The 21863-nt window shown below is 40.1% G+C and overlaps 1 protein-coding gene across 1 annotated transcript in view; it reads left to right on the top strand.

Moving 5' to 3' along the window:
• LYPD6 (LY6/PLAUR domain containing 6) overlaps nucleotides 1-9517 on the top strand; it is a 13413-nt gene extending 3896 nt beyond the window's left edge. Inside the window, exons 2-4 of the mRNA XM_015822089.1 lie at nucleotides 6309-6407; nucleotides 7817-7947; nucleotides 9266-9517. Coding sequence (XP_015677575.1) covers nucleotides 6309-6407; nucleotides 7817-7947; nucleotides 9266-9427 — 392 coding nt within the window. The 3' untranslated portion in view covers nucleotides 9428-9517. The remainder of the gene's footprint in view (nucleotides 1-6308; nucleotides 6408-7816; nucleotides 7948-9265) is intronic.
• Nucleotides 9518-21863: the final 12346 nt, after the last annotated feature.

Below are 21863 nucleotides of genomic sequence, written 5' to 3'. Positions count from 1 at the left end.
CTCGGTAAACCAAGGAGATGGTCGAGATCCACGTCGGGTCAGAGGCCGCAAAGGCACGACTCGGTCCAATGCTGCGGCGGCAGTTGTCTCCCAGGCCGCCGCCTGATTTTCCGCCGAGTCGTGGACTAGATCCTCCGGATATGGCCCAAGCTCCATCAGGAACCTCTCAGGGTCCATCAGTCGCCTGGGACGGAACCACCTTGCTTAGTGACGGAAATTCTGGTCCCAGTTGTAAGTCGAGGACCACCTGTATAGCAAAGGCAGCATGCAGTTTGGCCCTGGGTGCGGGATTGGCTAAGTTCTTGTCCCAGGTCCTCCACTTGGGCAGAATAAGGAAGGGACAGGAAACAAATATTATTGCCAGGCAGATCTACTCCACATTGTGCACATAATATTGATGCCACCTGTTTTGCTATTCACTTTAATTTCTATTTTTTCTAGTCAGTCTTCATGATTCTATTTGTCTCATTTTTCCCCATGGTTTTGCTGTTATCCTTAATTTTCCCACATGATGCCAAACATGTAAGAGTAAAGCCAGTTTTCAGGGACAAATGAAATAACTACAAATCTGTATATCTATAAATAATCTTTTTCTTTCTTTCTTTCTTTCTTTCTTTCTTTCTTTCTTTCTTTCTTTCTTTCTTTCTTTCTTTCTTTCTTTCTTTCTTTCACTGCTTCTGTCTTCTTTACAAATTGGCTTATGAGGTGCATTGCTGTTCATCAATGGAGTTAATAGCCAGATATGGTTACAGGCAATTCCTGACCACAGGGCAGTTTCTTTTTCTTTCTTTAGAATAGTCCTTTTACAGGAGTGTGCCCTTTTGCCCCAAACTACAGTCTATCAGACTTATTAAATTTTCTAATCAGGAGCCAAACAAGAGTCTCTCACAGCTGTAGCTACCATTCTTAAAACTTTCTTTCAGTACAAGTCTTTCTTTCTGTTTTTATCTTAGCAGGGACAAAAGTACAAAGCATTCAGGAGCTTTCATAGTCTCTTTGTCTCTAGGTATACACTTTTGTACATGTAGGTACAAGATGGAACATCAGGCAGGTGTAATTGTGCCACTATCTCTCTCCATACAAAGGAGTAGCTATGATAGCTCTATTTTTTTTTTATACAAACTTAATTCAAAGGCTCTGAATGAACAAAAAGCTAGGGCAGCAGTGTTATCAATTGAACTAGAATATGGTTTCCACATGCCTCTGAGACACAAAATCAGAGCTATTTATTTGTGCTACAGTGTGTGCATTTATATAGTGCCTTCAAGTCACTGACTCCTGGCAACTGTAATTTTCTTGGCACTGTTTTTCTGAAGTGGTTTGCCATTGTCACCTTCTTAGGGATGAGAGAGAGTGACTGGCCCATAGTCACCCAGCTGGCTTCCTGCCTAAGGTGGGACTAGAACCCATGATTTCCTGGTTTCTAGTCTGGTGCCTTAACCACTACATCAGCGTTACCCTTCTTAAAGTATTTACATTTCATTTAAAGGTTTCCTTAAATGCAATGCAGAGCAACTAAATTTATCTTTTGTCAAACTAGCATCAGGATAAGATAGTGGAATAATCAGGAACGGTGAAAGTATAAAATAATTTAGCTTTAAATAAATTTCTTATAATACATTTGATATTTCTTAAATGTCAGTTACATTTGGAACCAGGTAATTATTTTGAATTTTTTTTGTTGATCGAATCGTCATTTTTGTGAGGTTTTGTTTTCACATGATGGGTCCCTAGGCAACCTTTTTTTTAGTTAAGGGAGATGCTCTTCATGGCTCAGTGTATAGCATTTTATAACTTGGAATTTATTGGCATCCACAGCTGTAGGTCCTGCCATTCCATAAATGGTTTAAGGTTTTGTCCAACAGTGGCTATCTAGCAGCAGAATGGACCTGCTATTGGAAAGATTCTTATTTCTGAAGAGCTAAAGGGGCTTCCTTGTTCTCTAGATCAGGGGTCCCCAACCCCCAGTCCGTGGACCAGTACCAGGCCCCAGCATGCCAGCAACCGATCTGCACAAAAAGCAAAGCCCCATCTGCGAGATGCAGACAGCACACAAAACCACGCATTCTCCGATCTACGGAAAAACCTCTCTCCATGGAACCGGTCCCTGGTGCCCAAAAGGTTGGGGACCTCTGCTCTAGATTCATGCCAGTAGTTTCTTTATTTTTGTAAACTATATTGACAATATCAAAACAGAGCAGTTTAGTATATTCCACTCACTTTATTTACATAGATTTTCCTTTCCCTCCAGGAGCCCCATATGGCATACACAGCTCTTTCTCCTCTAGCTTTTATCCCCTTACAACTAACAGAGTTGAGGGATTGCGTTTAGCCCCAGGTCACTCTGGGAAGTGCTAACACTAGTTAGCACCAAACTACTTCATTACGCTGGCTTTCTCCCAGGCTCATTCAAAAAATCACCTTAAATAAAGGAATTTAAGCTTAGCATTGGAAGAAATTATGAGAGAAATGGAAGCTTGGTCTTCTTGTTACAGAAGAACTGGAAGGAAAGACATTGGTATTGGTGCTATCACGTTTTCCCATGTCTCCATAAAATTCCAATGGGCTATAAAAATATAACTGCAGCCTCTATTGCCTGTTTTCTACCAGTTGTTCCTGTTTAAAATTATAGTTCTTGGTAGTAATGCAGAATTTGCTTTCTTCGCACAGCATTATTTACTTAGAAAAAAGTGCCAATCTACAGGTAGTCCTCAATTTATTATTACCACAATCCGGAGAGCAACTTATGTCACTGAGCGATGCGTCATTCAGCCTGTTGTGCCCAGGTTTGCAACCTTTTTTGGGGGGATAAAATCGTTAAGCAAAACAAACGGTTCTTAAGCAAATCAGGCTTCCCTCGTTGGCTTTGCTTGGCAGAAGTCAACTGATGGTGCAAACCTTGTAAATGCATGCTGCTTTGCCAAGTGCCTGGATCGCAATCACTCCGGGGACACTGTGGCGGTCATAAGTATGGGGCCCGGTTCCAAGTCACTTTTTTCAGTGCTGTCGTAACTTTGAATGGTTGCTAAATGAATGGTCATAAGTTGAGGATTACGTGTAGATGAAGACGTGGAAAATTGCTAGCAGAGCTAATGGGGGGGGGAATGTTCAAATACTTTGGGCATTGGAATCAATTTCCTTAGCTGTATATTTATAAATATTGGATGTTTCCCACACCCCTATCCCTACTAATTTAAGGATACTGCTTAAGGATGTACAGCTTCTTTTCACCTTTTGTTGAGGAGATGCTGGTTCATTCTTAGGTTATAGTACTAAATTGTAGAAGTGCTCCAAGATGCAGGACATCTTTTGTCTACCAACCATATATGATGTTGATAGAGGCTGCTTGCCACTAAACAATCATTTTATCTCATGAGGAAGAATGGAGTCAGATTGGTGATGCTTTTGTGGAATACAGCAGCCAATGTCCATATAAAAAACCAATTCTTTTTGAAATAAAAAACAAAACAAGTCCAGCTAAATCTGGCAAATTGCTGTATACAGTAATATACCATTTTATATATAGAAAGATATTGCTTATAATAGATGGATGGATGGATGGATGGATGGATGGATGGATGGATGGATGGATGGAGAGAGAGAGAGAGAGAGAGAGAGAGAGAGAGAGAGAGAGAGAGAGAGAGAGAGAGAGAGAACCTTTATTGTCATTTTTTATTATGGGCACACTGGTACACATTAAAAATGAAATTCTGTTGAGCAAATGTTTGGAGATCTTAGTAACAGTTTATGAAACAGTATCTTTCCGTATCACAACTTCATTCCCAGTATTCAAATATTCTTTCTCTTAATGTGAAACAAAACATTTCGTCCTTTTGTATATCTTTGCTTCCATTGAGCTATAGCTAGGATTCACATAATGGGTAAAATTAACACAGGACTTTGTAGATGTATCTCTAACCCTGGGGCCTCTTAACCTTCAAATGTTGTTGATTAAATTGTTGATACTTTAATGAGTTTTGCTTGTGTAATTCATGATCACTTGGTACGTTTTAAAATGGGAACGGAAGGAATTTAGTAGGCTGAAGCTGCTGAGGGTTCAGCGCACAAGAAATTCATAGTGCATACTTAATATTTGTGCTCTCTCTCTCTCTCTCTTTCCTATTCCAAATTTTTTAAAAAATGTGGTTCTAATGTTAGGTAAACCCTATGTTTTTGTTTCACTCAGTTCTGCTTGCATTTGACTAGATGTGCATAGGAGTGCATGCTATATTTGTAGGAGAAGAGCAGGCACAGCTGGAGGTGGAGTTAAATGCATCATCAGTTTAGAATTTTTATGTTGCCACTAGAGATCCAAGTCCAGCCTTCCTTGAATTCCGTTGACCCTTATCTAACACCCATTTAGTGCTGACCATTAGTTGACTAGATTCTCCTGTCTAGGCTTGAATAAATCTCCTATGCAGCAACCTTAGGAATGATTGATTCTTTGCAACCTGACAACATCTGTATTAAAAATATGCTCTGAGTTTGAAATGTCATCTGTTGCCTAAAGGGCTGATAACAGTATCTCTTCCTCAATCCTGCACATTAACCCTATCAGGACCTCAAATGTCTCCTTGAATCAAGAGTTGGTTTTCTCTCTTAACCCACTGACTCTGATTGAGCAATTGGTCCATTTGGAATTTTCAGAGCAGGCTGTAGCTGTTCCCTCTGAATGACCCTGATAGTCATCAGAGCTTTTCACAAAGCACCCATTTACCAGAAGGTAAATAGATTGAGATTATCTATTATCTCCTCTTTACCTCTCTCTCAACTCCCAGCACACTCATTACCACTCTACTTTATGTTAACCTTCCCCCTCCCATCCCACCATCAAGACAAGTGGAGATGCTATTAAATAACTGGCCTGCAGCCACCCATCGTTTTTTTAAAAAATAAAAAAAAAATTCTAAGAATGCTTACACAAGCTACATGGGTCATAAAGGCATTGTTATCAATAAAAATGAAGTTATAGGCCGGTGCTTTGCTTCTTGGCAATCAAAGTTTTTATTTGGCTTTTCTTTCAGATAAAATAGTATGAAAACGACAGAATAAAAAGGGTACCACATTGTCTTGCGCTGCAGTGGCAGTACAATTTTGTTGCATAGATTGCTATGATTGGTTTGTAGCCAGGGGTTTTTTTGGGGGAGGGAGTGCCAGCCCTAGCCACCTGATAGCAAGAAGATTGGATCAAGGCGGGTTTTTTTAAAAAAAAAAGTATAGACAATCAGTAGATTAAAAAATAAGACTTGTATACAAGTGTTAACGAAAATTGGGGGTGCGTAGCCAGGAAAAGACTAGAAAGGAGATGTGTTAGATGTATTTAGGACTCATATCTGGAAGAACCTGAATAGATTTTCACAGGGTACATAAGACACAGAAGTGTAGGTGTTGGATGAATGTTAAGATAAACCTCTTAATAGCAGGATGTTATTTGTTTTGTTGAAGGAAAAAGTCTTCATCGTGGTTCAGTCCAAGCCGGGAATAAACAACATGGCGACTGCTTTAGAAAGAAGGTTGCATATTGTTTATTCCCGGCTTGGACTGAACCATGATGAAGACTTTTCCTTCAACAGTTTCTAGCGCAGCTTCTATGCCAGTTGACTAGGTGTGATCATTTTAAAATATTTTTTAAATTTCCAGGTGAGGGGGGAAAATGAGTCATGGATTTGCTGTGAACTATTTTAAGCTATGATTGGCTGACCATTAGACCAACATTCTGGAGCCAGTGTGATATAGTGATTAATATGTTGGATTACAGTTGAGTAGATCCCTGTTCAGGTCCTCTCTAAACCGTGAAAACTCACATATGATGTCACTCTCTTTTAGTCCAACTTGCCTCATAAGTCATCTTGGGATAAAACAAGATCACTGTGTAAGCTGTGCTGAGTTTCTATAGAGAAAGCAAACTATGTTAACAGATATGCTTTTCCTATATTTTCCCCATCCTGTCCTATTTCTTTCTATTATTTTTTTTCAAAAAATGATAAAAGATGTGGCATCCAAATCTACTTAGTTGACTTTTTCAGAATCTTGGTTTAAATGTTAAATGTTTTATCAATATCGACAAGAGTCTTGTTAAGTTGGTATAACTATAGATATGTATGCACATACTGTACGTACAAAGACTTTTGGTAAAAAAATGTGCTCAACCAAATTTTCTCCTATCATTGAGACTGAACTTGTTTTAAGTATATGAAAAGTCTATGCAGTGAGTTTTATTTCTGTAATATATATGTCCCTTAATATTTTTTTTTAAATATCCCAGTTAACCTTGTAATTGATGTCATGGTTGCATCTGCATTTTTCAGCAACTCCATACCCTGGTGGATTCAAATGTTTTACCTGTGAACAAGCAGTAGATAACTACGAATGCAACCAGTGGGCTCCAGATGTATACTGTCCCAGAGGTAAATCAGCTTTATGTTGACAGGAAAGCAGTGAATATAGATCTCTTCTGATGATGTTTTAAATGTCCCATGCAAACTCTTAGCATCAGTCTAGCTTTTCATCCACCACTTTGAAAGGTTGTGTGACACACCTGGACTCTGCCCATATAGATGTCCTTAGGCTTATAGACATTGTTATGGCGTCCTATAATCACTTCATGTGAAAAAGATTCTCTGGACATATATGAGACCGTTGATATGTTGCTATACTCTGCATAACCAGGGAATTGTATTAGGAGTTTTTAAAAAATCGCAGCAGCTTTTTTGATCAAGCCAATGTAAAACTTTGGAGTATAACATGAAAAAAATGTTTCTTGCATCTAATGCTAGAACAGCGGTTCTCAACCTATGGGTCGCAACCCCATTTGGGGTCGATCGACCATTTCACGGGGGTCTCCAAGCAAGGCTGTCCGCCATTTTTTTTCCCTTTTCCGGCGGGTGCCTTACCTCCCTTGGGCTGGGCCAGCTGGTGGTCGGCCTGCTCCGTCTCTGCCGCTTGCCAGCTACGCCTCGGCCGGCGCAGGGGGCGGAACCACGCATGCGTGGCACTCCCGGGCAGGGAAAGTCCTTGACTTACGACCGGTTGGGTAGTCCTCGACTTACGACCGGTTTAGTCCTCGACTTACGACCGGTTGGGGGTCACGGCATTAAAAAGGTTGAGAACCACTGTGCTAGAACATCTTGCTGTAAATGCAAAACTTTTCGAAATATAGAATTAAGTTAGTTGAAGCTGTTTTTAAAAGAGGGATGGAAAAAGTCTTCTATCCTTATTAAACTCAGTTATAATTATGAAATGATTGTAATATTCTCTCTCTCTCTCCATCCCTCCCTCCCTCCCTCCCTCTCTCTCTCTCTCTCCCTCTCTCTCTCCCTCTCTCTCTCTCTCTCTCTCTCTCTCTCTCTCTCTCTCTCTCTCTCTCTCTCTCTCTCTCTCTCTCTCTCTCTCTCTCTCTCTCTCTCTCTCTCTCTCTCTCTCTCTCTTTCTGTCTCTCTCTGTCTCTCTGTCTCCCAACTTGCGGTACAAATAAAGCTTGATTCCTGATGACTTCATGAACACATCTGTGTAATTTCCTTGGGAGCAGGGGTGGTTTTGACTTTCTTTTCTAGCCTACAACCGTGAGGTTTCTTAGTGGCTTCCCAGCTAAATTGAGCAGATCCTGTTTAGTATTTTTTGAGTTCATCCATGAGCTAGATGCTGGTACTTACTGTGATACCTTCTGTAAAGATAGCCAAGTTTGATTTCTGGTGCAGTTTTCTTGATAACAGCATGATTTGCTATTGCCTTTCAGGACATTGTTTTCCCACCTAGTTTATTGCATTACACAGCTAATTACACTAGAAATAAGACTTACTGATATTTCTCTTGCTAGCCACAAGATACTGCTATTCTCAACATACCCTGGAAGCCAATGGAAAGAGTGTATCAGTCACCAAGCGATGCGTGCCACTGGAGGATTGTTTGACTACAGGATGCATCGCTCTCCAGCATAAAGGACTCAAGGTAAGGAGAAGAGCTGAAATGAATTGGTGTGTTGGTCTCTTTTTTCATAACATTATGAGAAACCGTTTCACGGTCATTACTTGAAATTGGTTGCTTTGTTTGGCATTGTAATTGTGACTGTAATTCTCAAAATGAGAAAGACTTAATGAAAGAAATCATTGGGGTTAAGAACAGGAACAATGCTGATGTCTTGTAGTGGAGAAGATAGATGTACTAGGAACCCTTGGTGAATGATGATGATTATCAAGAGGCATCATTTGGAGAGGTGAGAAAATAAAAGTTCTCCACTCAAAAACTGATGAAGCCAATATACGTTACCCAGGAGATGTTAACTAACAATGTCCTGGACATACAGTAGAGCAATAAGTTACTGTTTTCAGATGATTGCCTGAACTAATTCTTGTGGGTAGAATGATCCACATGAAATATTCCACACACTCAACACAGTTATTAGAGCAACTTTCTTGGAGTTCTTGAAGGATTGTCGGTTTCTCTAAAGTTCATTTTTGTCACTTTGTCCCCCCTTTATAAAATGGAAATGCATATTTCTGAATTTCGCAGTTGGACCCCACTGCAGCGGTAACAGGGATTTCCAACCAATGGGGTAGAAATTTCATAGAAGAACATTTATATGAAATCAGAATTTAACGTTCTTTCATTTTGTATGGATGCTTCCACCGTTAAGTCTTTTTTTTTTTTCCTTTCCTTCCTGTGATTTAGAAGTTGATAATAATAAGGGGAAAATGACCCTTCTTCCTCTAGGAATATAAATGATGATTAATAGATGGAGGTGGTTTTATGGTATGCTTAATGCTTTGGGGAAAGACATTCTAACAGAATTTAAAGTAGCTTCTCTGGTATCATGTCATAAATGTATTACCTCCCCCCCCGTCAAGTTTTAAAATATACGATATCTGTAATTCATTATTTGATGATATGAAATAGGTGGGTAATTGCCCATCCTCGCTTGGTAGCCAATTGCAAGGAATAGTTCACCAAAAATATATCAGTTAAGAGTTAACGGCACCTTCTAATCAAACATGTATAACCAAGCTGTTTTCCCCCCCAATTAAAATGGTTTGTGGTTGGTTAAGCAAATTTTAATTACAGCTATATTATCAAGACCAGCCTAGTTATTTTTTTTTAATTTGCCAATTATCCTTTCTAATGTCCTTCATCTTTACAGCAACCATGCTTTTGGAGCTACATGGTGTATATATACTGTATATCAGACTTTGAGGTATAATATGTAGCTTACCTCCGATAGTGAAATTTCTATCAGTTCTGAGAAAAATGATTTGAGTCTTTTTTTTTCCAGGTATGCACTTCTTGCTGTGAAGGAAACATCTGCAACTTAACATTACCTAGGAATTCTAGTGATGCTATATTTTCAACAACAACGCCTATCAATCATACACAGAGACATTGGCAAGATGCATCCATAATAATGATGGGTCTCCTGTCACTCTTTGCTACGTAGACCTTTTCGGATAAATTAAACATCAAGGAAATCAGTGGGTTGAAAATATTTATGCACACAATATGACCTTAATTTAATATATGCTTTTCAATGCTTTCTTTTTTTTAGTGACATTTTAAAACAATCCTTTGAATTCCTTTTAGCCTTGGCTGACTCAGAAGCCATACTTTCTGATCTGTGTCTTTAAAAAAAGGAAGTTTGTTATAAGTTGACTATTCTGAAGGAAAACTTTTGTAGTCATTAAAATGGGTGTATGTTTTTTTTAAACCATTGTTTAGTCTAGCGAAAGGAGTATTTCTAGAAATTACATACAATACCATTTGAAAACCAGGGTTTCAAAATAACACTATTCTGCTATGCAAGAAAGGATTCTAGATAATTGTCTTACAGCATCAAACCAATCTTACCTTGATCATTGTATTGGATTTCATCTAGATTTAGTAGTCTATATTAGTATAGCACTAGACATAGTGAAATCAAGCTAAGGTCTCCATGATATTAAGAGGGCCTATGCTATGACTAGATTTAATCCATATCTTTTAATCAACTATAGGGGATCAATATTCATTTTAGAAAAATCATTATCATGAGTGTTAAGCAGGCATGTGGTTATTCTCTTGGATGTACAACGATGACAAATGATTTTTCTAAAATGTCCTTTAATCTGGTAAGGATTTTATTTTTAAAATGCCTAAGGTTTTTTTTTTCTAAATTTGCTGTTGAAATAGTCATGCCAATTATTAAAAAAAGTTTTAAATTTTTATTTAATCTAGCCAATTAATATAATAAGACTGTAATTCTGTGCCCAGTTGCTGAGAGTAAGGCCCATTGCACTCACTCTGTCAGATTGCCAAATTGTTTGTATGTACTCGGAGTAAATACTATGGGAATCCCTGCCATTTACTGTTGAACAAACATGCCTAAGAGAGTACTATGCATGATGCAGTCTTATGTCCGATGTGCTTATTGAAGCTTGCCTTTAATTATTTGCTCTGCATGCACGCCATCTTCATTTCCTTCGTGAAGCTCTATGTGTGCATCACAAACTTGTTGGGAATCTCTGGGTCGTAAGAAAAATAGGCCTATTTCAACAAGAGTTTCCTGCAACAACTGTAATAAGGATTTCAACTTGGATCAGAGCTTTTGGTATAGAAATTTATTGTGGAGGAATGGCTTGCGCTCAAGAAGAACTATTTCAAATCCACACACCATTTGTGCCATCCAGCGTGGTTTAATTTTACACTGCAGGTTGCAATATTTGTATTTGTGTAATGGGATTAGAATTGCTAGAATTGTTGTGGTCTTAAGTTACTATAGGTAGTCCTCAACCTATGAGTGTAATGGAGCCTGCTAATCATGATTGTAAGTTGTGATGGTTGTAAAGCGGGGGGGCCCCACATGCCCGACCCAATTTTTACGACCTTTATTTTGTGGTGGTAATTAAAGTGAATCACCACGGTCATTAAACAAATCTGCAGTTGTTAAGTGATCGTTGCAGTTGTTAAGCAAACCCATCGTTCACTCGGGGGCATTTTTGCCGAAAACCGGAAGCAAACCGAAAGTAAACACCGGTTTTCAGCAAAAACGTAAATTATGATCATGTGACCATGAGATGCTGGAAACAACTGTCAAAGCAGGCTGGTTGCTGAGCACCCGAAATGCAGTCACATGATTGTAGGGAGGGGCAGCCATCTTTGGAACCGGGTCATCAGTATCTATCTTTTGGGGCAGTTTGAATGGTCTTTAAGCAACCAGTCACAAGTCAAGAACTACATATATGAGCAGTGCTGCTGTTTCTGTTCCTGCCAGGACCTGTCTGCTTTCTGACCAGCACAGATCCATGTTGCAAAGTGAAGGAAAGGGGAAGAAAAAAAAAAGAAAGGAGAAGAAAATTTAACTTTACATGGTCTGGGCAGACTTTAAAAAAACAAAAAACAATCATCCATTAAACCTTAAAAGTTATGTAGACCAGCCATTTTTGTGCTGATGTGAATGAAATGCTTATTGAAGCTTCACAAATTCTTGTCAGGTTTTTATGAAAGCAACCCACCTTTTTCATATTTTTTGTGCAAGAGCCTGGAAAAAAAAAGATGTGGCTGCTTTAAGAAACTCACTCATTAAACTCAATGGCGCTTTTCAGCAGCCGCATGTCTTTTCTGCTTTGTGTGGAAGCTTGAAGAAAGCCTGATTCCTTTAATGAAGGGCTGCGAAGTGCTAGGCTATGTCAAAAGCCCTTCATTTTATAATCTTCCACAGCCCTGTTATGCAATACAGTTCTGTTAAATATCTGAACTGCCTCCCCCAGCTAAAAGCAAACGGATGTCTCAAAGAGGCCTGCGTTTATCGTGTAAGTCTGATAAAATAAAAGGATTTCCAAATGGAAGGAGAATGATGTTTCAAACCCGTTTGAGAACCCAAAGAATAGCCCTGTTTGATGGGATCAGGCCCATCTTAGACCAGCTCTTAGCCTCTCAAGGTTGCTACAGATGCCTCTGGGGTGCTCAAAAAATAGGACAGGGAGATAGATCCCTCGCCTGCCACTGTTTTTATTTATTCATTCATTCATTCATTCATTCATTCATTCATTCATTCATTCATTCATTCATTCATGCAGCTAATAATTTAATTCCATAAAATTAAAAGTGGGGAACACTTTTTGAAGACCCAAATCTACTGTAAGGATTAAGAAGTCACTGAAATTAAGTGCTCTGTCCCCCTTTGGACTCATTCCCCCCCCCCCGCCACGCTCTTTTCCAGGGGATTTGGCTTCTGCATGTTCCTTCGCACTCACAATTTTGTAGGCTCAAGTGTATTGATGGCCTCTTGGAAAGGCGTATCGCTTTTAACGACGATGACAAGGAATCCTAAGACATATTAAATATTGAACGGCTGTGCTCTCACCCCATTAAAACGATTAGAATTCTTTCTTGAGATCTGACATTGTAGAATAATCTCAGGTTGCAAAGGAAGCAAAATTGGAACGGTCCGTGTAACACTGTAGGGATATTCAAAACAACTGCTTTCAAACAATGGAAGCCCGGCTGAAAAGAAGTCATGTTCATCTACGGAAAGTTGTCGCATTGGACCTGTTTCCAAATCTGCCCCTCAATTTACCAAAGCAAGTATAAGTATGTGACCACTACTCTTATGTGCCAAAAGTGAAAAAATATGTTCAAGATCTGTGTTTAAAATCACGCTCACTCCGAAACCTAGATACTGTAGTTCTCCCTTCTCATTTACTGAAGAAAGAGGTTTGTTGGACGAAATTATAAACAATATCTGCATACCGTTCCCACTGCGTTGCTGTGACTTCTCATGTAGTGGGTTCAGATTGTGTGCGATGTCTATGGAGATTCTCAGTCATCCAGGTTATAGTTGTCCCAAAGTTGCCTTTTCAAAAGGCAACTGGACTTTCTTTCTTTTTTCCTTTCAAGATGTTTTGCTTTTCATCCAAGAAGCTTCCACTGACTGAAGAAGCTTCTTGGATGAGAAGCAAAATGTCCTCAAGGAAATCCCCGAGGGGCTTTTTTTCAAAAGGCAACTGGGCTTTCTTTATTTTTTTTCCTTGAAGATGTTTTGCTTCTTGCCCAAGAGACTTCCTCAGAACTGAAGAAGCTTCTTGGAGGAGAAGTGAAATGTCTTCAAGCAAAAAGTCCAATTGCCTTTTGAAGAAACACCTTTGGGACAACCATGACCTGGACCAGGGGTAGGCAACCTCGGCTCTTTTATGACTCCTGGACTTCAACTCCCAGAATTCCTGAGTCAGCTATGCTGACTCAGGAATTCTGGGAGTTGAAGTCCAGGAGTCATAAAAGAGCCGAGGTTGCCTACCCCTGATTCCTGGACGACTTGAGAATTTCCATAGACGTCTTCAAAAAAAGCAAAGGAAGTCCAGTTGCCTTTTGAAAAAAGCATCTTTGGGATTGGGTGAGATGTTTCCATGACTACAACATCCATTTTTTGAAGAGATGGCTGGAATTGTAGTGAGGGGAAAAAAAACAAGTTGTGATTAGCTCTGCTACAAGTTGTATAGAAAGAAGACGTCACGTGGTCAAGATTTACTAAGTAATACATATATGAAGATCTGTCCTAAATAGAATTCTTTGCAGTAACTGTTTCTCATAAAATAACAAGCTGTGTTTAGTGTAGTACAATCAGGTCTCCATTTGTGCGGTGAAATTAAACTTTCATTCGTCTTCCCCCTTGCACATACCTCCAAGCCTGCTCCGAGGAGAGGGTGTCTCCCAACCTCTGGAACAGATTTGATAGATGCACAAAGATGGAGGGAGTGTTTGTCCTGCTTGGGACCCCGTTGGATGCAGTCCTTTGTATTGTATATCTTGTGAACGCTCTGAAAGGTGGTGGGTATTGCATGATATAGTCATCTATTAAAACATATGTGGGTGACTCGAGACATCGGTTTGGATTAACACTTCTTGTTTAGAAGTGAACATGATATAATTATCCTATCTGTAAAATCTGCAGCTTTATGAATGTAGCAAATGTTGCCCAGGTTTGTTACTCATTTGAATTCCAACATACAGTACTGTACTTCTTAAACTTAATTTGGATTTTTACAGTTCAGACGTGATGATGTTGTAACCTGTAAGTCGAGCATTTGTGTTTCATTTTGAATTTAGATGTTTAGGATGGAAAAATATATATTTATATATATATATATTTCTTCCTTCTCCATTCCATTTAATTATGAAGGGAAGAATACCATAAGGGCATGATAATCTGAAGCCAAATGTGTGCCAAATTTCCTGGTTATTCTGCTATCTTTGTCTTTGGTTTTGGTTTAGTTTTCTTTCTGTTTGTCGGTTGGTATTCTTGTGAATGTTTCCTATGTAAATAGCAATCCCAGCTGTTAATGTTGTTGTAAATTTTGTACATTCTATAAATGACTTAAAATTTTCGTGCTTTGATTTTTTTTTTATTAAAACCATATAACAAATCACAAAGGAAGCGATGGATTACTTCAAAGATGTGAATCAGTTTGAAAGACAAATGCATAAGAAAAGGAAAACGTGATGCATATAACTTGATTATGAGAATGGACAGCCACTTGTCTGAAATGGTACAGGGTCTCCTGTTTGAGCAGGGGGTTGGACAAGAAAACCTCCAAGGTCCCTTCCAGCTCTATTCTGATTGATTGATTGACTGATTGATTGTGAGTGAGCGTGAGTGAGTAAGGTCTCTAAGATACTCAACTACAGGCAAAGCTAGCTGGTGGGCAAGGGCATTTGGGATGTGAACGGCGATTACAGTAGCCTATAAGTGTGAAGGGGAATATAAAAGTTTGGTCTAACATTTGGGTTATGCGTCTCATTAATGGCAGTTAATCAAAGTCCCAGTACCAACTACAATATTTTAAATAAAGAAATAAATAACTTATGCTGCCTGAATCTTGGGGGACTCTGGTTTCTGCTTTCAATTGGCAAAAAGTGAAAGAGGAAAAAATTAATGTCGATACAGAATATTGAGGGGGAGGGGGAAACAGAGGGGACTCTAATGATTTAGCTGCTTTTACTTAAAAATGGGTGGCCGTTTTCTGAACAGCATTGAAAGTGGCAGCCTTTTCTGGGAGAAGAGCTTTCAGGTTTTGCAAGAGAGTGTTGATATATTTTGGACCCTATCCAGAGCAGGATTCTAGAGCTTTTCAAAAACAACTCTTGCAACTTAAAATGTTCACTGCCAAACTGCCGCCACCCTTCACTTGTAAAGTTAATACATAACACGTAGAGAAAAATGCCCCAAAGCAAGCAGATGCGAAATGGATTATTCTCCTGCCCTTGGCTGCCCGCAGGTCGGTCTTAATTCAGCATTGCAATGCTAAACTTGTAAAAAGCAGAGAGCTGGTCTGTTACACCATCTAAAAGAATGGGTAATTAATGGTGTGCCAGAGTCAAGACTGACAAATTATTAAATAACCACAAATTGAAAGGAAATTGTTGATCCGTGCATCGGCACCCCCTCCTACCAACACAGAACACGTCCTGTAAAATCAAACGTGCCTTATCTTCAACATTATTACTTTCCCCAATATTGTCAGGTAGGATTTGTGGCAGTTTATCTGGGTTATCAAATCTGGACTGCAAGAGTTCCAGATTGCTCAACGACATCTCTTTGCCTGGGCCTTTGGTGAGGGTGATTGAAGACCCCTTTAAGTGGTAGGAGTTTGTTTTTGCTCCTATCTGGTTTGCTTGCTTTTATTTTTTGTTCTTGCTTACTGTCACATAGTTTCATTCATTTGAATGTTGTTTCCTTGTGAACCACCCAGAGTTGTTGGAAGTTGGGTGGTGTACAAATTTAAATAATCCTCCTCCTCCTCCTCCTCCTCCTCCTCCTCCTCCTTGCTGCCAGCTAGTACCCATCTGGATTTTTGTAGACTAAAAACAGCTGTAGCTTTTATTCTTCTTCTTGTGCCATATCCGTTATTGGATGTTGGCGATCATGTGTGTGATCCTGTTTTTATCAGCAGCCGCACGAAAAAATGCTGCTGAGTTTTGTCCAAACCAGTCCCTTAGATTTTGAAGCCATGATGTTCTTCTTCTGCCTGGACCTCGTTTGCCTTCAATCTTTCCCTGGAGGATTAAATGGAGTAGGCCGTATTTTTCGGAGGCTGAGACTATTGTTCAAGGCTACATATCTAGCCGTTACAGTTGACATAATTTTTTTAAATACTTTTGCTTCCCAATTGGCCTGTAAAATGCTTCCAATCACAAGGTATGAGCCACACAGTTTAAAAAGCGACCCCTTGAAAAATACCGTATGGATTGAAATGAAACTTTAAATCTGTTTTACGACAGCTACTTAATGTAACTTCTGAGTACAGGAGTTCCACAAACTGAGCATTTCTAAGAAAGTTCTGATTACTGATTCTGTAAATGATGCTGATCTTCAGACAGGTTTGTGAGGTGGGGGGGCAGTCCAAAATTCTGGCTCTGAACACTTTAACATATGAAACTGAGCTGGCACATTAACAGGTGGTCATTTCTGTGGATGTGAGATGGGTGAAATGTGAAGTTCACCCAAGCCTTTGTGCTAAATTATTATATTTTATTGGAAGCTATCATACCTCATAGGGTCAAGAGTAAGACCTAATTTTTCTACAACAAAATAATAATTGTAATAACAGCAGGAACAAGATGATCTTAAACTCTTTAGATTGAAATTTGGAACAACAAAAGCATGAACAGCAATGAACCCCCAGAGACAAATTTCCACGAGTTATAGATCGCCTTTTGTGTCTACCAAGGAAAATGTTAAAGGAGACTCTGAGAAGCAGTATCTGACCTCTTCAAGCTACATCTACTAAAAAGGAATATAGATATAGTAGGTTAACACAAGGTTATTTGCACAGACATAGTTCCTCACCATCTTCCTACCATTGAAGACATCTGAGACATGAGTGATGCATTACTTTTAGTTTTATCCAAGTCAAGATCCACCTTTTTTATTTTTCCACATTCACTTTTAATGTATGAGCCTCCATTCCTATTGGGTGTGTAATTTTCTGGCATATGTCTGGCATATTCCCTCACCTGCCTTACCTCACAATCAAAAACGGTCTCTTCTTGCATCTCAAGTTTGTTTTGTTCTACCTTTATCCCTAGAAAACTGTGGCACTTGGAAATTCTTTTATTGCCCCAAAGGTGGCAAGAGCTGAAATCTTTATAGACCTCAGAATTTCTTGGAAAGATAAGAGGGCAAGACAGCTGGAACCACACATTTCTGATGTGTTCTCTTGCTGCAGTGGGCATTCCCGTGCCTGCATCTTTCCATGAGAAACGAGGAGAAAAATCTTTTTTTAGGCAGTGGGTTTGACTGTTAACATTTCTCCAAGTGTTTTTATGAAGCAAATGGGTGGCTTCTGAAGATAAAGAGGATAAAAAAAAACCCCAATCTAGCAACCAGAATTTATGTTTAGCACTGGATCAGTTATTATCGTTACATATTTATATTGGCTCTCCTTCTAAATCACTGGATTTTCATCATAGCTTCCAGTTGAAAAATGAAACTAGGAGAACAATGGTAGGAAAACATGCCAAGATCCACCTATATTTATACTGTATGTGGAAAAGATTCATCCAATTAAAGCTCCAGAAAAAGGTTTTATCCCTCATGAATACCTTTTCACTCTGAATGGTCGAATTAGACGTTTTAAATGATGGAATCTCACTGGCTAATTTGATATGCATTTAACTTATCAATGTGAGTCTTTGTTTATCCTATCTAGTGCCCTGTCTGTATTGCTGAGAACACACAACGTGCAGTCTAAGGAAATACAGTTGCCACAAAGCCATGGGTTGGAGATGCTCGATTTTTAATAAGCAGTAAGCAGCACCATTTTTAAGCATGAAATTCCACTCGAATCTCATCCCGGTGTCTGTTTTTGCACTTGGGTTAAAACAAATTTTGGCCTCACAGGAACCCGCATCCCTGACCCTGGCATCAGGAATTTTCTTCTCCGGGCACGAAAGATGCTTGATTTTTAAAAACAGGAAGCAGCACGATTTTTAGGGATGAAATTCAACCCTGAATCTCGTCCCAGCATCTGTTTTTGTTAAAACAAATTTTGGCCTCCCGGGCACTCACATCCTTGACCTCGGCATTAGGAATTATGATCCCAGACATCAAAAAGACTCAATTTTTGAAAACAGCAAAGCAGCACAATTTTAAAGCATGAAATTCCACTCCAAATCTTGTCCCGGTGTCCATTTTTGCATTCGGGCTGAAACAAATTTTGGTCTCCCGGTCACCCGCATCCCTGACCCTGGCACTAAGAATTTTCTTCCCCCGGCACCCAAAAAGCTTTTTTAAAAACAGCAAGCAGCACCATTTTTAAGCATGAAATTCCACTCCGGATCTTGGGCGTCAGAAGTTCAGAACAAATTAATGAAAAGCCGGTGAGCTCTCAGAAATATGCAGATTGAAAACTACCCCCTTTCTTGCCTGTCATTTTTGTTTCCATTTTAAGCAAACGTGTTTGGAAGTAAATTCCAGTCATTGTTGCTTACTCCAGGTAAAGCCGAGTAAGATGTCATCCAAGAGATCAATGGGAACTACAATGTGCAAAAACTGACACATTTTTCCCCCTTGGCCATGTGCTAAATTAATCAAATTTAGCTTTTTATTTTTAAATTAATAAGAGACATTAGATTTCTTTCCAGTGGAAATGAGATATGAGGTGCTCAGGTTTATCTCAGAAAAGAAAAAAGAGAATATGCTCAGATTTCAGAAGCTTGAGTCCGTCTAGAAGCTAGGCAGACTGAATTAGGAAAGGGCTGGGTAAACAAGGATCATTTCACTAAATGCCTTGGGCAAGAGAAAGAGATTGGTTTGATGTAGAAGAGTAAAAGTGTTTTGGTTTCTGAGGAGCACTGAACCTTACATTTCATGCACCCACACCATTTTCTTTTTGATCCGATGGCATTTGATGCAGAAAATAATGCCAGATCTGATGGCAACCTTTTGGCCACAAGACTATGTCTGCATCTTTCTCCCAGGGGCAAAGATCTTTGGAGAGCCCAAATACAAACTGAAGAAGGAACTGGCCGGAACAGACCAAAACTCCATCTTGCGTTGGCATCTGGTTTACCACAGTGCATAAGTAAAAACTCAAAATCAGGCTTGAAGGCAACATTCCAAAATCCTGGTTTTATTCCTCCACCACTGATGCTGGAGTTAATTGAGGACTGCATCTTTATCATCAACCTTTAAGCCTGGTTGGAAAAAATTGGGAACTGGTTGATGTTAATAGCTGCCACGCTGTAGGAGAGAGCAGGCAGAGCCTGGGTGGAGTCAAGAGAGTCAGCAGCCTAGAGTCATTACATTCCCACAAACAGTCTAAGTCCAATCCCTCTTGAATTCTACTGACTCTTATCTAGCACCAATTTAGTGCTGATCAGCTAGATTTTTATGTATAGGCATGAGTAATAAATTAACTTAACTGGAACTTAATATGTGGTTCCGGTTCTTGGTGCTGGACACAGGCACCCGAAAATATTGCCCCTTTATAATTTATCTCCAAAATACTGTACCGTATTTGCATCTGATTTTTATTGTAAACTATTTTGGGACCCCCATCTTGATTGAGGACGATGGGAAGGAGCGCCTTGGAATGATGATCACCCGGTCGCACTTGAGACAGGAGAAGACAGCCCTGCCGACCTATTCTGCAGCGACAGTTCGGTCATCCCGCCTCGCAGCACTGGCCCACCCACGTCAACAGGAAATGCGAAACGGCTCCCATGAGGACGGACGAGCAAAGAACATCAAACACGGGGGGAACGGTGAAAGCCGGACAGGAAAATACTTACGGGGATTGCAGTCATGTGAACGGGAGGGGTGAGGAGAAGGAAGAAGAAGGAGGGGAGTGCACCGTATCTAGACAACCTGAGTGGGGCGAGGGAGAGGATGACAGGAGCATACAATTGAATGGTATAAGAGATACGGTCAAACAAAATAGGGGGGAAACACCTACGGAAAATACAGTCATGCGAATGGGATTGGTGAGGAGAAAGAAAAGGGGGGGGTGCACCACATCCAAACAACCTGAGTGGAACAAGGGGGGAGACAGGAACACACAATTGAATGGTATAAGAGACATGGCCAGACAAAAAAGGGGGGGAAACACCCCACCCACCCCTGGTCTCAGCGGAGGGAGGATATGCCAGGTTATATGCACAGACACGAGATACAAGAAAGGAGTAACTGCTAATGTAAAAACGGCGTCCGGAACACAACTCACCCAATCAGGACCAATGACGAGGTCCAGGAGCCGGGTGCAGACTTTGAACAACTTATAAAAGACTCTCCTATTAGCTAGCATTTTAAGCCCTGATGATGTTGGCAGTGGCAACGAAAGCTTGGCGTTTGCATTAAACTTTTGTAGTTTAAAGATTTTCCCTGGTGCTCACGTTTATTTGTTCATTTTGAATATATATATATATGTGTGTGTGTGTGTGTTTTTTCTGAGGTTTTCGCGGGTGTTTGTATGTAGGTCTTTGGTTATTCGGGTTTCTCCCGCGTAAAATTGAAAGTGTCTTGACGACGTTTGGACGAAGTCCCATTCGTCATCTTCAGGCTGGTGTCTTCAGCTTCGTGCTTCTAGGAGTAGTGTGTGATCGCAGCTGTTTCTTCCTGCCTGCCCCACCACATACATCGGACAAACCAACAGAAGAATAAATGCACACATTGAAGAACACAAGAACTCAGTCAGAAAAGAGGAACCAACGTCTTCCCTGGTCCAACACCTTAAAGCCACAGGACATAAAATTGACTTTAAAAAGACCAGAACTATTGCCAAAACTGAACACTTTAACAACAGAATAATCAGAGAAGCCATCGAGATAGAAAACCACCCACACAGCATGAATAAACGAGATGATACCTCCCGCCTACCAGCCATTTGGAAACCTGCCCTTATTGGCAAATGAGTCCCTAACACAAAGAATGACACCAGACCCACACTCACGAAAACCACACAGGAGGTCACCACCACACATCCACGCAAAAAGCAAACCCAAACCCACACAGATGATGAGGCACGACCACAAACTAGAAGCCAGTCCACAACTGCATCATTAGCCACTTTAAACCCCTCCAATCCATACATGAAGCAAACTGACACCCACCATAAAGATGCCAAACAACAGCAATGAAGCTCACCATCTCAAATCCCCCTGCAACTCAGACTAACCTGAGCACAACAAAGCCCCCACCCAAACAGAACAGTCCCCCATCCAATCAGAGCACAGCCAACCCCCCATCCAATCAGAGCACAGCCAAGCTCCTTAACCAATCAGAACACACCTCCACCCAATCAGAACACAGCCAAGCTCCCACCCAATCAGTTCAAACCCCACTGGCAGTTAAAAGGAAGAAACAGCTGCGATCACACACTACTCCTAGAAGCACGAAGCTGAAGACACCAGCCTGAAGATGACGAATGGGACTTCGTCGAAACGTCGCCAAGACACTTCCAATTTTACGCGGGAGAAAACCCGAATAACCAAAGACCTACATATATATATATATATATATATATATCCAAATTTTCTGACAAAGAGTTAAAGAATTAAATTGGGAGACTAAGATGGCCATTTCTAGCTCGTTCTGCTTCCATCAGTTAGCCATACCCTTTATGAAAGCAGAACGAGCTAGAAATGGCCATCTTAGCCTCCCAATTTAATTCTTTAACTCTTTGTCAGAAAAAGAAATTTGGATTTAAAATGTTTCGCAGTTGCGACTTGAGCCTGTTTAACACCCCTAGTTGGGGGGCTGCAAGGCAAAAGGTATTGTAAAAAGTAAAACTGCAGTATAGCAGTTAAAAATGTCAAGGTGTACTCAATCAGACTGGTCTGTTGTTTGCATATGGAGAAAATCCCTGAAAAAGTGTACATTAGAACAAATGTGTACTAAAATACAT

The sequence above is a fragment of the Protobothrops mucrosquamatus genome, unplaced genomic scaffold, assembly GCF_001527695.2.
Source record: "Protobothrops mucrosquamatus isolate PMUCROS unplaced genomic scaffold, P.Mucros_1.0 scaffold_170, whole genome shotgun sequence".
NCBI classification, from domain to species: domain Eukaryota; kingdom Metazoa; phylum Chordata; class Lepidosauria; order Squamata; family Viperidae; genus Protobothrops; species Protobothrops mucrosquamatus.
This window is presented reverse-complemented; position numbering and strand designations above follow the sequence as displayed.